Below are 14,030 nucleotides of genomic sequence, written 5' to 3'. Positions count from 1 at the left end.
ATACATTTTTGCATCGATATATGGAGTGGTTCTTGGGAAATGCTTCTTGAAATGGATAGGGTGATTATGATGACGTCCCGTGCGGCCTTAATCTGATTGAAAGAAAGTGTTAGTTACAGCGGAATTGATGATAAATAGAAAATATTTACCCTTTGATGCATTAGAAACGGAGTCAGCCAGCGACAAATCAGCAAACACGTCCATTTCGGAAGCCATATTGAATTTCTGATAGTGAAATGGCTGTACCGAGAAAATTTGCCTCACGTGTTTCTTCACAATGAAGAGCAATGGGGTTCATAAGCGTTCTTATGACATTGACAATTGATTGTTATGAAAAAATTACACTTGTCTTATGAATCTCAATCTCGTCGAATGAAATACGCAAGTGTCTTATGAACCAACAAAAAAATAATAAGAAACGCGTTCATTAGTGTGATCTTATGAAAATCATGCGAGATTTTTGCCTCAGTGTACGGTTCGTATGTGTTGTTTAGAGATGAAATATACTTACTTTACAATTCAGAAAACTATTACTATCTAAATTAATCCCGTAATTGCTGCAGCAAAACAATCACAAACATGAAAACAAAAAAAAAACATCCACGCCTCTCTGATGTGGTCGCGAGAACAGTAATCATTGTGATTAGAATATTGTCGATAATGGTTCATAAATTCGTGCACTGTAAGAAATTATATGTGATCAATACTCAGAATGGTAGCACTTTAAGGTGAAGTAGGGATGTGGTTTTACCATAACCGATTGACTATATTAATACCATATTCGGTTATGGTAACTTTACCGTTTATTTTCACGTTAATGTTGAAATCGTTTCAATAATGGTACATTTCTATGCGGGAATCTGGGCTGCATATGACGTTGATATTTTTCTTCTTCGCGAGTCTCTCTCAGATCTTGATGCATTGAAAATTCCTGCAAGGAAACGACCAAGGAAGTGCTTTTTTTCCGATCACAGTATGCAGTTGAAAGGAAATGTCAGTTCAAACGGGAGTCGCTGTAGAAAATTTCTGCAAGGAATCGGCGATTTGTCAAACTTGGGTATATTTTGCACTACCGAGGGACCAAATGCAGTACTAGAAGTGGTACCCAATCTGAGCTCGAGTGGGACGGACCTGTACCAGGCTTACACTGAATCCAAAGCTCCATTATATTTTATGTGCGGTAAACAGATAAAAGAAAAATTGCTGGCCTCAACTTGAGTTTATGTGCCGCTTTTAAATTGAATTTAATGACTTAAAAAAATACTTGGACTGCACATATTTTTGAAATGCATCATAACATATTATAAATGCATTTAGATAAAACCTATTAACACAGACAAACAGACGTAACACTTAGAACAAATTTCTTCAAAATCCATCGCCCAGTTTACACCATCATCATCTGGTGAGCATATTGCACGAAAGGGTGTTTCGAGCAACAAGACCGGCAGATGGCGGTAGTGTGAAACGTCAAACCCGCAGAAAAACAATGCGCGCGCCTCTGGTTGTGAGATTTGTAACATAGTGAATTTGAAATTATTGTTAAATGCGTGGTCGATGAAAATTTCGTCAGTGTTACGTCTGTTTGTCTGTGCTATTAATGTTGTTGTTAATAAACTTTGAGGGTATTATTGTCCGTTCAGATTAAATTTAGGAAAACAGCTTCGGCCAACATGACGTTCATATTACACCGAAGTTCCATAGTATATCTTCGGATGGTAGTCGAAACTGAAACAATCGATTATTGTATTTTCTGTCGACATTGAAAACATTGACAAATACCTCTTTATATCTATTTTTTTAAATAAAAATAATTAAATCAGTAAAATAATAAAACGAATCAACACTTTTTTGATCAAAGTATGAGATGGTTACGAAAAGACTATTGTGATAATTTATTATAGCACGTCACCCGCATCAGACAACATAGAATACCAGTTCAACTATGGTTTGTTTACCTTCAACGCATCTTCTCTGCACCACCTCTCGAATGTGAAATCAGTAATTTGCTCACTAGTTTCAAGTAAATTAATTCAAATAAATCGAATCACTTCCTAGTCTAAATGGATAATATCAACGATATGAACGACGTGTAAGTAAAAACCTACGTTTTTTTGATTGTGGAAGCTATAATTTTTGATATTTTATATAGATTCGAGGACGAAGAATATTTGGACTTGATTCATGATGAGGGCCCAGCGCATCCGTATCAATCCGACGATAGCACATTCGTATTGAGTGAGACGAGTTCAGATGCAGGGGAAGGATCATCCAAAAAGAGCTCCGACTACGTTTTCGTTTTTACGGGAGTTTTCTTTCGACGCTTGTACCGCGGTCAATTACGACCAAGGGAATTCGGAAAACATGATGTAGAAGGAGATTCGGTTCATGATGTCTTGGAACGCATTTGGAATGCAGCGAATCCTCAAATTCAACGTCAGGTTGTATTCGAAGATGAAGTACCGAAGTGGTCGGAGAAACAACACCCGGAACCGGACGATATTGATTTGTTTATCACACTGTACGACGAAACCAAAAAGAAGACATACGCGCCTTCAGTTGTGACACCTCGAGTACTTGCAACATGGAGAGAAAAAACCATAAAGATTTACGCTTATGCGTACTCCGTTAAGGTTGAGACCGCTGCTCAATACCAGCTAGTTCTGCGTCAATTGATTGCACCATCATCACATCCGCGACACACATCCACATCTTGAAGGTCACCAAAGCTCATGGCTCCTCTGGGCAAATTTGATTCATTCTTCCCCGGCCCATACACATGAAAAGCTGAAGACAGAGGAAGCACCTCCACTTCAGCTATCAAAATATTTCCGATGGACTGCGGTTTCTGAGCCAGTGAGATTACATGCAGCCCACAGAGGATTGGTCGTTGCTCACACTGTTAACGATAGTTGGATGCGTGAACTCATGGAGCTGAGAAATGATGTTGACCGTGCCTTTGATATTATGCAAAGCGTTCGACAAAGAATCAGTTCAATGGCAGTCCGAGGATCAACAGAAGCACAGCTGTTTACAGCAATGGAAGATGCTGTCCGCCCCGAAGAATCTGAGCTGAGCCGAGAGTTAGCTGAGAAAGTAACGGATTGTCGGGATGTTGACCATTCATAAGTTATTTTGTCGAGATAAGAATCACAACACATAGAACATAAATACTGTTTATTTTCAAGGATAAATAAATGAAGTTTTAAAATGTTTTTTCATCATTATATGCATGTATTTGCGCTTATAAATGGATAAAGATTGGTATTATTGCAGGACTTTAATTATTGCATTTTGGGGTACAGCAGTTGATTATAGTGGTGTAGACTTGGCAGTTTAATTAACACGTTAGATAATTCATTCACTCGGTACCTGGCTTGTGATTACTCTGGAATAATATTGAAGTGAAATTCCTTCTGATTTTGTTCAAGGGCCTTTTCTGGCAAAAATGTTCCTCCCGGAAAATAGCCACAGTGTTGGAACAATTTGTAGCATGAATACAATCTGAAATGATTGACTGCTTCGCATACGTCTAAACGGACAGGATCGCCTTCACGATGAATCCTTTTCAAGTATTGCTTAACTTTCCCGAAAATAACTTCAATGGGATTAAAGAAAGGGCAATAAGCGGGAAGGAAAATTGGAATAATTCCAATTGATCGGAGATATCTTATAATGTTGGCATCGCAGTGAATCCTTGCGCCATCCATTATCCAGACCGAGTGAAATCCTGGATAGCTTTGAACCTGGCGATTTTTAAGAGCAACAGTGCGGCAACATTCAAAGAATTTTTTCCTATTAAATGTGCCTTCGGTACAAAAGCTATCCAGGATTCCTCCTACTCCAAGAAAACACAAAAAGGATTCACGAGGTTTTCGACAAAACTCACCTCTGTACACTACTTTCTGCCCAACTACCCCATATCCTTTACGGCGAAGCATGTCGCGATTGCCAAACGCGACTTCATCCAAGAAAATTAGATTGAACAAATCCCAAGGAATGGCTAACATTTCTCGCGAGAACCGTACGATCTCTCCATTGCGGATTTGAATGGCTCGGCGCTCTATAACCTTCCATGATAGTCCTGAATCGTGGAGAATTGTGCAGACAGAAGAAACGCTAATGTTAACATGGAAGTAAAGTTGAAACTTCTGCTTAGCTTCATCCAAGAAAAGTAGCGGCTCTTTTCGATAAAGATCGACTAGCCACTCTCGCATATCGCTCGAAAATTTCTTATACGTTTGTTTCCGCTGCTTTCGCTGGAACAAGCCGTCTTTTTCATATTTGGTGAACCAATTGTAAATGGTTGCCAATGATTTCCCATATATTTTGGCCAAATCCTGCTTCGAGATTCCCAAGAAGTAGTGTCCATATAGGGCATGATAAACTGTGCTTGGATTGGCCTGTCGATGTCGAACATTTTGGATGATAACATTAGCCATTGGATGCTGAGAAGAGAAAATATGCAATACCTACAAAAAACTTAAAGATAAGCAGCTAAATACTCACATATTCACGGTTCCAACACAAAATTCAAGGATAGAATACAATTTTAATGCTTATTGAAGATCAACAACAAGTATAATTTCCAAATTGAAATGTTTATTTACATTCAGGACCGGTGTCATCACTGGCTACATTGACATGTAGTTTGACAGATAATAACTTCGGTAGAAAAGTTCGGTTCAGCAGTCTCACCGCCGAATTCTAATTAAGTGCTACGCCGACAATATCATGCCCTATATGGACACTACTTCTTGGGAATCTCGAAGCAGGATTTGGCCAAAATATATGGGAAATCATTGGCAACCATTTACAATTGGTTCACCAAATATGAAAAAGACGGCTTGTTCCAGCGAAAGCAGCGGAAACAAACGTATAAGAAATTTTCGAGCGATATGCGAGAGTGGCTAGTCGATCTTTATCGAAAAGAGCCGCTACTTTTCTTGGATGAAGCTAAGCAGAAGTTTCAACTTTAGTTCCATGTTAACATTAGCGTTTCTTCTGTCTGCACAATTCTCCACGATTCAGGACTATCATGGAAGGTTATAGAGCGCCGAGCCATTCAAATCCGCAATGGAGAGATCGTACGGTTCTCGCGAGAAATGTTAGCCATTCCTTGGGATTTGTTCAATCTAATTTTCTTGGATGAAGTCGCGTTTGGCAATCGCGACATGCTTCGCCGTAAAGGATATGGGGTAGTTGGGCAGAAAGTAGTGTACAGAGGTGAGTTTTGTCGAAAACCTCGTGAATCCTTTTTGTGTTTTCTTGGAGTAGGAGGAATCCTGGATAGCTTTTGTACCGAAGGCACATTTAATAGGAAAAAATTCTTTGAATGTTGCCGCACTGTTGCTCTTAAAAATCGCCAGGTTCAAAGCTATCCAGGATTTCACTCGGTCTGGATAATGGATGGCGCAAGGATTCACTGCGATGCCAACATTATAAGATATCTCCGATCAATTGGAATTATCCCAATTTTCCTTCCCGCTTATTGCCCTTTCTTTAATCCCATTGAAGTTATTTTCGGGAAAGTTAAGCAATACTTGAAAAGGATTCATCGTGAAGGCGATCCTGTCCGTTTAGACGTATGCGAAGCAGTCAATCATTTCAGATTGTATTCATGCTACAAATTGTTCCAACACTGTGGCTATTTTCCGGGAGGAACATTTTTGCCAGAAAAGGCCCTTGAACAAAATCAGAAGGAATTTCACTTCAATATTATTCCAGAGTAATCACAAGCCAGGTACCGAGTGAATGAATTATCTAACGTGTTAATTAAACTGCCAAGTCTACACCACTATAATCAACTGCTGTACCCCAAAATGCAATAATTAAAGTCCTGCAATAATACCAATCTTTATCCATTTATAAGCGCAAATACATGCATATAATGATGAAAAAACATTTTAAAACTTCATTTATTTATCCTTGAAAATAAACAGTATTTATGTTCTATGTGTTGTGATTCTTATCTCGACAAAATAACTTATGAATGGTCAACATCCCGACAATCCGTTACTTTCTCAGCTAACTCTCGGCTCAGCTCAGATTCTTCGGGGCGGACAGCATCTTCCATTGCTGTAAACAGCTGTGCTTCTGTTGATCCTCGGACTGCCATTGAACTGATTCTTTGTCGAACGCTTTGCATAATATCAAAGGCACGGTCAACATCATTTCTCAGCTCCATGAGTTCACGCATCCAACTATCGTTAACAGTGTGAGCAACGACCAATCCTCTGTGGGCTGCATGTAATCTCACTGGCTCAGAAACCGCAGTCCATCGGAAATATTTTGATAGCTGAAGTGGAGGTGCTTCCTCTGTCTTCAGCTTTTCATGTGTATGGGCCGGGGAAGAATGAATCAAATTTGCCCAGAGGAGCCATGAGCTTTGGTGACCTTCAAGATGTGGATGTGTGTCGCGGATGTGATGATGGTGCAATCAATTGACGCAGAACTAGCTGGTATTGAGCAGCGGTCTCAACCTTAACGGAGTACGCATAAGCGTAAATCTTTATGGTTTTTTCTCTCCATGTTGCAAGTACTCGAGGTGTCACAACTGAAGGCGCGTATGTCTTCTTTTTGGTTTCGTCGTACAGTGTGATAAACAAATCAATATCGTCCGGTTCCGGGTGTTGTTTCTCCGACCACTTCGGTACTTCATCTTCGAATACAACCTGACGTTGAATTTGAGGATTCGCTGCATTCCAAATGCGTTCCAAGACATCATGAACCGAATCTCCTTCTACATCATGTTTTCCGAATTCCCTTGGTCGTAATTGACCGCGGTACAAGCGTCGAAAGAAAACTCCCGTAAAAACGAAAACGTAGTCGGAGCTCTTTTTGGATGATCCTTCCCCTGCATCTGAACTCGTCTCACTCAATACGAATGTGCTATCGTCGGATTGATACGGATGCGCTGGGCCCTCATCATGAATCAAGTCCAAATATTCTTCGTCCTCGAATCTATATAAAATATCAAAAATTATAGCTTCCACAATCAAAAAAACGTAGGTTTTTACTTACACGTCGTTCATATCGTTGATATTATCCATTTAGACTAGGAAGTGATTCGATTTATTTGAATTAATTTACTTGAAACTAGTGAGCAAATTACTGATTTCACATTCGAGAGGTGGTGCAGAGAAGATGCGTTGAAGGTAAACAAACCATAGTTGAACTGGTATTCTATGTTGTCTGATGCGGGTGACGTGCTATAATAAATTATCACAATAGTCTTTTCGTAACCATCTCATACTTTGATCAAAAAAGTGTTGATTCGTTTTATTATTTTACTGATTTAATTATTTTTATTTAAAAAATAGATATAAAGAGGTATTTGTCAATGTTTTCAATGTCGACAGAAAATACAATAATCGATTGTTTCAGTTTCGACTACCATCCGAAGATATACTATGGAACTTCGGTGTAATATGAACGTCATGTTGGCCGAAGCTGTTTTCCTAAATTTAATCTGAACGGACAATAAACTGTGCTTGGATTGGCCTGTCGATGTCGAACATTTTGGATGATAACATTAGCCATTGGATGCTGAGAAGAGAAAATATGCAATACCTACAAAAAACTTAAAGATAAGCAGCTAAATACTCACATATTCACGGTTCCAACACAAAATTCAAGGATAGAATACAATTTTAATGCTTATTGAAGATCAACAACAAGTATAATTTCCAAATTGAAATGTTTATTTACATTCAGGACCGGTGTCATCACTGGCTACATTGACATGTAGTTTGACAGATAATAACTTCGGTAGAAAAGTTCGGTTCAGCAGTCTCACCGCCGAATTCTAATTAAGTGCTACGCCGACAATATCCCATAGTGCAGAACTCTCAATACTTGCACATATTTTTAGCTGTTCACACCTTATTTTTGCATGAAACGTCGAGAAATGGTGTTACTTTTTTTGCACTGTACGCATCCCCCATGTAAAAACAGAATAGGATGTAGTACCCGCATAATCAAGAACCATACAAGTAGGGGCCCAGATAGCCGTAGCGGTAAAGGCGCAGCTATTCAGCATGACCATGCTGAGGGTCGTGGGCAGTGAATGAAATTATCGCGGAAATGAGTCGAAAATAGGCATTTTTCAAGCAACCCGACATTTAGTTGCCGCCTTTATCTGCGAGAAACAGATTTCGCGAACTGCTATAATTATTGATCATTGTACTGACGAAAAGCCAAGATCGATTCGATCATATGCACTGATCCAACTTTATCGGCTCTAAACTTATCGCGATAATTATCACTAGGGAAATACAAAAATTTTTGCCGCCGAGGGGGTTCGAACCCATGTCCATGAGCAAAAACGTTTTCAAAACGCGCATGCACCATAACCACTCGACCACGCCAGCCTAACGAAAAGGGAGAGAAATTTAGTATATAAAAGCTACATGTGGAAGCGAAGGCACTCAAAACGACGAAACAAGAGTAGAAAAGAAGGAAGCCAACTTCTCGTTGCTGGTGATAATATAAAATCGCTGCTGCAGATCTCGTGAGAGCATACTCTCGCAGTGCTGGACGAGTAGGATATTATCGCACGTCTCTTTCCTCCGGGAAATCGGCTTGAGTGATAGGCTTATGATTATCACCGTGACCGATAATTTCACTCCCTGGTCGTGGGTTCGAATCCTGCTGGTCGAGGATCTTTTCGTAAAGGAAATTTTCTCGATTCCCAGGGCATAGAGTATCTTCGTACCTGCCACACTATATACATATGCAAAAATGGTCAATCGGCAAAGAAAGCTCTCAGTTAATAACTGTGGAAGTGCTCATAAGAACACTAATCTGAGAAGCAGGCTTTGTCCCAGTTGGGATGTAACGCCAGAAAGAAGAAGAACAAGTACTGTTTCCCATTCTATCCACAACAATTTGCAACCATTTCTAAACAACTATGTATAACTTGCCAATAGGGTCCTAAAGCCCTGTCCCAATTTTAGTGCCAAACGCTTAAGTTTAGACCAAAAACACATATTTACTCAATTTTCTAATGTTTTCCGTTGGTTTAAGCCCAAAATTTTTTTTTTTAGATTTTGTCACATCCTTTGGCTTAAACTCTTATTTTGGGTGTATTTTGTTTTCCGTGTCCCTTACGAAATGTCAGATAGGAACAACCCCAGTGGTCGAACTAAAACCCCTGTGGTGTTTTTGTCGACTAAGCGAACGTCAAACATGATCAAAAGTGTCAAGGTTCATTTATGGACCAAATTTTTAAATTAAAGTTTAAACATGATATAGCCATTATTTGAGCGGGAAAAAATGCTAAAGTAGTTACAGTAACATTCTTTTTCGTGTTATTAAATAAAAACAAGATTTCATTAAAAATTTTAGGACCCAATTAACAATAAATCAACCTTACGGCAAACGTGTTTGACAATTTCATAAACGGTATTGCGATTTTTTTCACCACTTAGACTTTCGTGATCTGAATTTCGTCTTTCTCAGATTTCGCCTTCGATTTCGCTGCCCCTTTTCGATCACCGCCGCCCATGCAATTATCCTGATGTTCATGACAGATTTCTCCGGCCGGCTCAATGTTTACCATTTTTTCTTTGTTCTCGACTCACCAGCTGGTTTTGTGTACACAACAAAACCAGCTGGTCCTCCGATGTTTACAGTCATCGTCATTGTTCTCATGCTCCAGCTGATCGTGTTCTCGCTGGTAGTGACTGAAATCAAGGATGAAAGGTGGATGGTGTTTGAAAATGTACCAGAAGTACATTATTGGCAGCTTCTCAATTTCGTCATGAAAGTCTAATCATTCGTGAAAATTACAATATTATTGTTCATTTTACTGTTTCCCCAACACACTTTCACTCCTCATCTGATCATTGCTAGACCAGCGACCAGGCATGGGAAAAATCACTCCACACAACAGTCAATTTGAACTCATGAATCAGCTTGTGTCTGTATTGAAAGTCAATCTCAGCAACCATACATGTGGAGAGTTACGCATTCATTCAGAAGAAAGAGATAAAACGCAAACGCGAAAACTTTGACAACTCTCTTTGATGTTTGTGTTCATGCATCACTTCATTCCCTTCAATATGATTCGCGCTCTGAATGATTGTCAAGAGAATCACAGATGAACGCAATCTTTCATTCGCAAAGATCCATTCAAGAACGTCGGATTGCTGATCGCATTCTGTGAAGTACAGTTTATTTGGTTCTAATTCGTTTTCACTTGGTTACAAATATCTTCTTTCTCCCGAACTTAAAAACCGCAAGTAAGTAGTTAAAATTTTTAATTTGAGCGACACACACCTAATAAACAAATTTTAGGATGAAACGGCGCTGTACCCAAAAAAATGTCCTGCTGCAGGTAATCCGGGTGGAGGACGGTAAATTTTGCTGTCGAGCCGAAGACAACTGCAGCTACAAGCAAGAAACCCTGATGCCTGGTAACTTTAAACGGCATATTTACAAACTTCATCCCGTTGTGTATGCGGCAATGGATCTTCCGGAACCGACTGTCGAGAAGTCAGATGAACCGGCGAAGAAAAGACAGAAAAAACTATGTGTTGACACCAGCCCCGAACAAGTTCAGCTTGGTATTCTGCAACTTTCAACCGTTGATGGTTTGCCCTACTTATTCTCGGAAATGGTAGGATTCCGTACGTTGGTAGGTCCCCTCTGCAAAGCTGCTGGAATCACCGCCAATCGCAAAACCGTGTCTGACTTGGTGGATAACTCGGCGCAAGCAGCCAGACAAATTATATCGAATGAATTGAACCATCAACCACTCATTGCCATCGAAGTTGACGGAGCTTCCAGAGGAGCCCGTCATTTTGTGGGGATTAACGCACGTTTCATTGATGACGGAAAAGTCGTAGTTCGCAACTTAGGTAATATTGCAAAGAAACACTTTTTTATACAGATACCTCTTTCACGTATTCCATCCCAACTGATACAGAGCCTGCTTTTAATAGCTTTGGATTTAACGTTACGCTAAAACTGATCAGGAATCGTGGATTCGAACCCCACTGGTCTGCCCATGCTCGCATAACAGTTCCATTTATATAGGAAATCCCATATAACATGGAACAGTTATGCGAGTAGGGGCAGTGATCGTGTTGTAAATTTTCTGGTAGAAGTGCTCATAAGAACACAAAGTTGTGGAATACACTCTGACTTAGTTGGGACGTAACGCCAGAGAGAAGAAGTATACAGTTCATAATTGAATGCAATATTTTTCTCTTTTACAGCGATCAAAGAAACACGAGAAAAGCAAACCAAGGAAAACCTCAAGTTGCTCATGGAAGAAGTATTGAAAGATTTCGGTGTGGAACTGAGTAAACTATACTCTGTGACTCATGATAATGGAGCGAATATGGTAGCGTCCGTACGTGAACTTAAGAAATCGCTGAAGTCGAGTGATATTGAATTAAGCTCGCTTGTGGATATTTGCTTTGACGATGATGCCGAAGAGCAATACGACACCTCAGATGACGAAGACGAGCACTGTGATGAGCAGATGGTCGAAGCATGCAATGCTGAGCTCGATATTGAGGAAGACGAGAATGACGATTTTGCGAATGGAAAAGATGGTGAAAACGATAAAACTGTGGAAGCTTCACCTGACACTGAATATTGTGAAATATTGGGCAGCGTGAGATGTGCAGCACACACCGCCCAACTGGCAGTGTGGGACGTTGCCAAGCCTTATGAAAAACGTGTCGCAAAAATTCAAAAGCTGGTTATTAAGTTGCGACAACGCGAATATTATAAATTTATCAAAGAGCATGACGCCCATTTGCCCCCGTACAGTAACAAAACTCGTTGGAACAGCACTTATCTCATGTTGAAATCGTTGCTAAAACAAAAAGCGTTCTTCAACATGCTAAGAAAAGCGTATCCGGAAATTGGTAAGTACATAGTAGCATCATAGATAGACAGACACATTCATTCAGCTTCCGGTTCCCGAAACCTACTTTGTCTACCTATATTTATGTAGACTGCTGAGCTACTTAGACACCGGCTCCCTATGTACTCTTTACTCTTCATAGAAATATCCATTATCATATTTCTCGTATCCCACCCATTTGGGAGTCGGTTTCTATTATAGGCACTCTTGTGTTGTGGAGCTGTTCTAATAGTTCTTCACCTTACATGTTCAATCGACTTTTTCAGTTCTCACCAGTTATTTGATAATGTTCTATTTATTTTAGATTTCACGCAGCACTGGAAGTTCATCGAGAAGTTTTGTGAGGCATTCGAAGCACCTTTTATTCTCACACTTCAACTCCAAAAGCGGCATGTTTGTCTAAGCGATTTCTACGCATACTGGTTAGTGTGTCAAGCTAAGTTAATGCGTTTGACCGAAAATTGTTTGGCGAAACGGTTGATGGAATCATTTCAACGCCGTTTAGAAAAACTGACTGAATCGCTGCATTTTAAGGCCTGTGTTTTGCTGGATCCACGGTTCAATTTTCTGGGTTCTAAGAGAATTTCTTCAAAAGATAAGGATCTCGCTCAGGTGAGTTTAAATTTAATGAAAGATAAAATCAGTAAAATCCAATATACGACGCTGATCACGAATGTTTCCTATCTTGATATACAGTCAACTCTTCCTAACTCAATATTCTACAAACCATCGAATTATCGAGATACAGAACACACATTTCTCAATTTTTAAACTCTTCATTATTTTGACAAAATACATGCGAAACTGTAATTTTAACATGAAAAATTCTATAATTTTAAAACTTTTACCTATGTGATGTATTCTGAAAAGTCTGCAAAAAATTGAATCACCCTCAAATCGGTTATAAATCTTTATTATACTATCATTTCATCAGTAGAACATTCAAATTTGTGCATTCTATTAACATTTGGAGGATATTTGAAATTTTTCATGAAAATATCGTGTTAGAGAGGTAAACTTGCTCGAGAAACTGAATCAGATAGCATCGAGTAGAGACATCGACTTACAGAGGGATCAAAGTATGCTAGATTGAAAGGACAGCGCATTACAACGAGTTAGGGGAAATATCGAGATACTGAATATCGAGTAAGGGAGAGTTGACTGTACAACAAATAAGAGCTCATTACCTAGAGGTCATTCATAAATAACTTCACTAATTTTGAAATGGATTCTAAATTAATTAATCAATTTGCGGTGTTAATAAGCGTCCTATATTGAGGCTTCGTTGTTTATTATTTCTCCTAATACTTGTTCATTGTTTTCATCCTATTACAGGAATTCCTCGCTAAGCTTCATAGCAGACTGAGTGGAATAATTGATGAGGATGTGAATAACCATGGTAACGACATTGAAGAGGATGATCTAGAGATCATACTGGCAGAATTTTTCGATGAGCATTCTGATGGCAATTCATCTTTGACGAGTAAAAGTAATACGACATTCGCTCAAAAGCTCAAAGCGCTCGAGATGAGGGAGAAGGTACCCATACTTGGAACACCGCGTCCTGGGCCGTCGAAAAGCAGTGAAAACTATGATAGTTTTGATCTGCTAAAGTACTGGGAAGGTCAAAAATTCAGCAATCCAGAGCTTTACATAGTAGCAATGATCGTTCTCTCAGCTTCGGCAACACAGGTTTCGGTCGAACGTAGTTTTAGCGCTCTGAAACTGACGTTGAACGATCAAAGGATGAATTTAACATCCCAGGCAGTCGAGAATGCTTTGTTGCTTAGACTAAATGCTGATCTTCTTCCTAAGGTCGTGACAATGATCGGTGGAGAAGAACTTTAATTATTGATTATCATTATAGCTTGAATTGTTTTCCACTAATAATCAATGTGAAATAAAAAATATAAATTGATGATGTTTTTTTTATTTACATACATAGGGTAATGGTCCTACTTATAGTTCGATATTTCTGTAGATTTTTATTGTTTGTACAGTTAACTCTCCCTTACTCGATATCGAGTTAGAGAACCATAGCCATAGCCACTCATGGCTAACTCGGCGGTCCCTTCAATATCGAGTTATGGAGAGTTGACTGTATGTTATTGTAATATGATGTCAAATGTATCTCGTTAATGAACCATTC

General features: G+C 39.3%; 3 protein-coding genes across 3 annotated transcripts; 2 read left to right on the top strand and 1 right to left on the bottom strand.

Annotated features, from left to right (window-relative positions):
• Window positions 1-1,980: 1,980 nt before the first annotated feature.
• Window positions 1,981-2,717, top strand: LOC110675208. The gene is made up of 2 exons (XM_021839622.1): window positions 1,981-2,092; window positions 2,153-2,717. Exons 1-2 carry the CDS (start codon window positions 2,064-2,066, stop codon window positions 2,715-2,717), a joined length of 594 nt encoding a protein of 197 aa, XP_021695314.1. The 5' UTR covers window positions 1,981-2,063.
• Window positions 2,718-6,398: 3,681 nt separating this feature from the next.
• On the bottom strand, window positions 6,399-7,135 carry LOC110675207. Its single transcript, XM_021839621.1, has 2 exons — window positions 7,024-7,135; window positions 6,399-6,963 (listed from the first exon to the last, which is right to left on the bottom strand). Exons 1-2 carry the CDS (start codon window positions 7,050-7,052, stop codon window positions 6,399-6,401), a joined length of 594 nt encoding a protein of 197 aa, XP_021695313.1. The 5' UTR covers window positions 7,053-7,135.
• A 2,665-nt stretch (window positions 7,136-9,800) lies between these two features.
• Window positions 9,801-13,823, top strand: LOC110676845. Its single transcript, XM_021846263.1, has 5 exons — window positions 9,801-10,244; window positions 10,300-10,862; window positions 11,223-11,882; window positions 12,186-12,493; window positions 13,217-13,823. Exons 2-5 carry the CDS (start codon window positions 10,301-10,303, stop codon window positions 13,727-13,729), a joined length of 2,043 nt encoding a protein of 680 aa, XP_021701955.1. The 5' UTR covers window positions 9,801-10,244; window position 10,300; the 3' UTR covers window positions 13,730-13,823.
• Window positions 13,824-14,030: the final 207 nt, after the last annotated feature.

This window comes from Aedes aegypti, chromosome 2 (genome assembly GCF_002204515.2).
Source record: "Aedes aegypti strain LVP_AGWG chromosome 2, AaegL5.0 Primary Assembly, whole genome shotgun sequence".
In the NCBI taxonomy this organism is placed as follows: domain Eukaryota; kingdom Metazoa; phylum Arthropoda; class Insecta; order Diptera; family Culicidae; genus Aedes; species Aedes aegypti.
The sequence above is the reverse complement of the archived record's forward strand: the minus strand, read 5'-3'. Positions and strand labels throughout refer to the sequence as shown.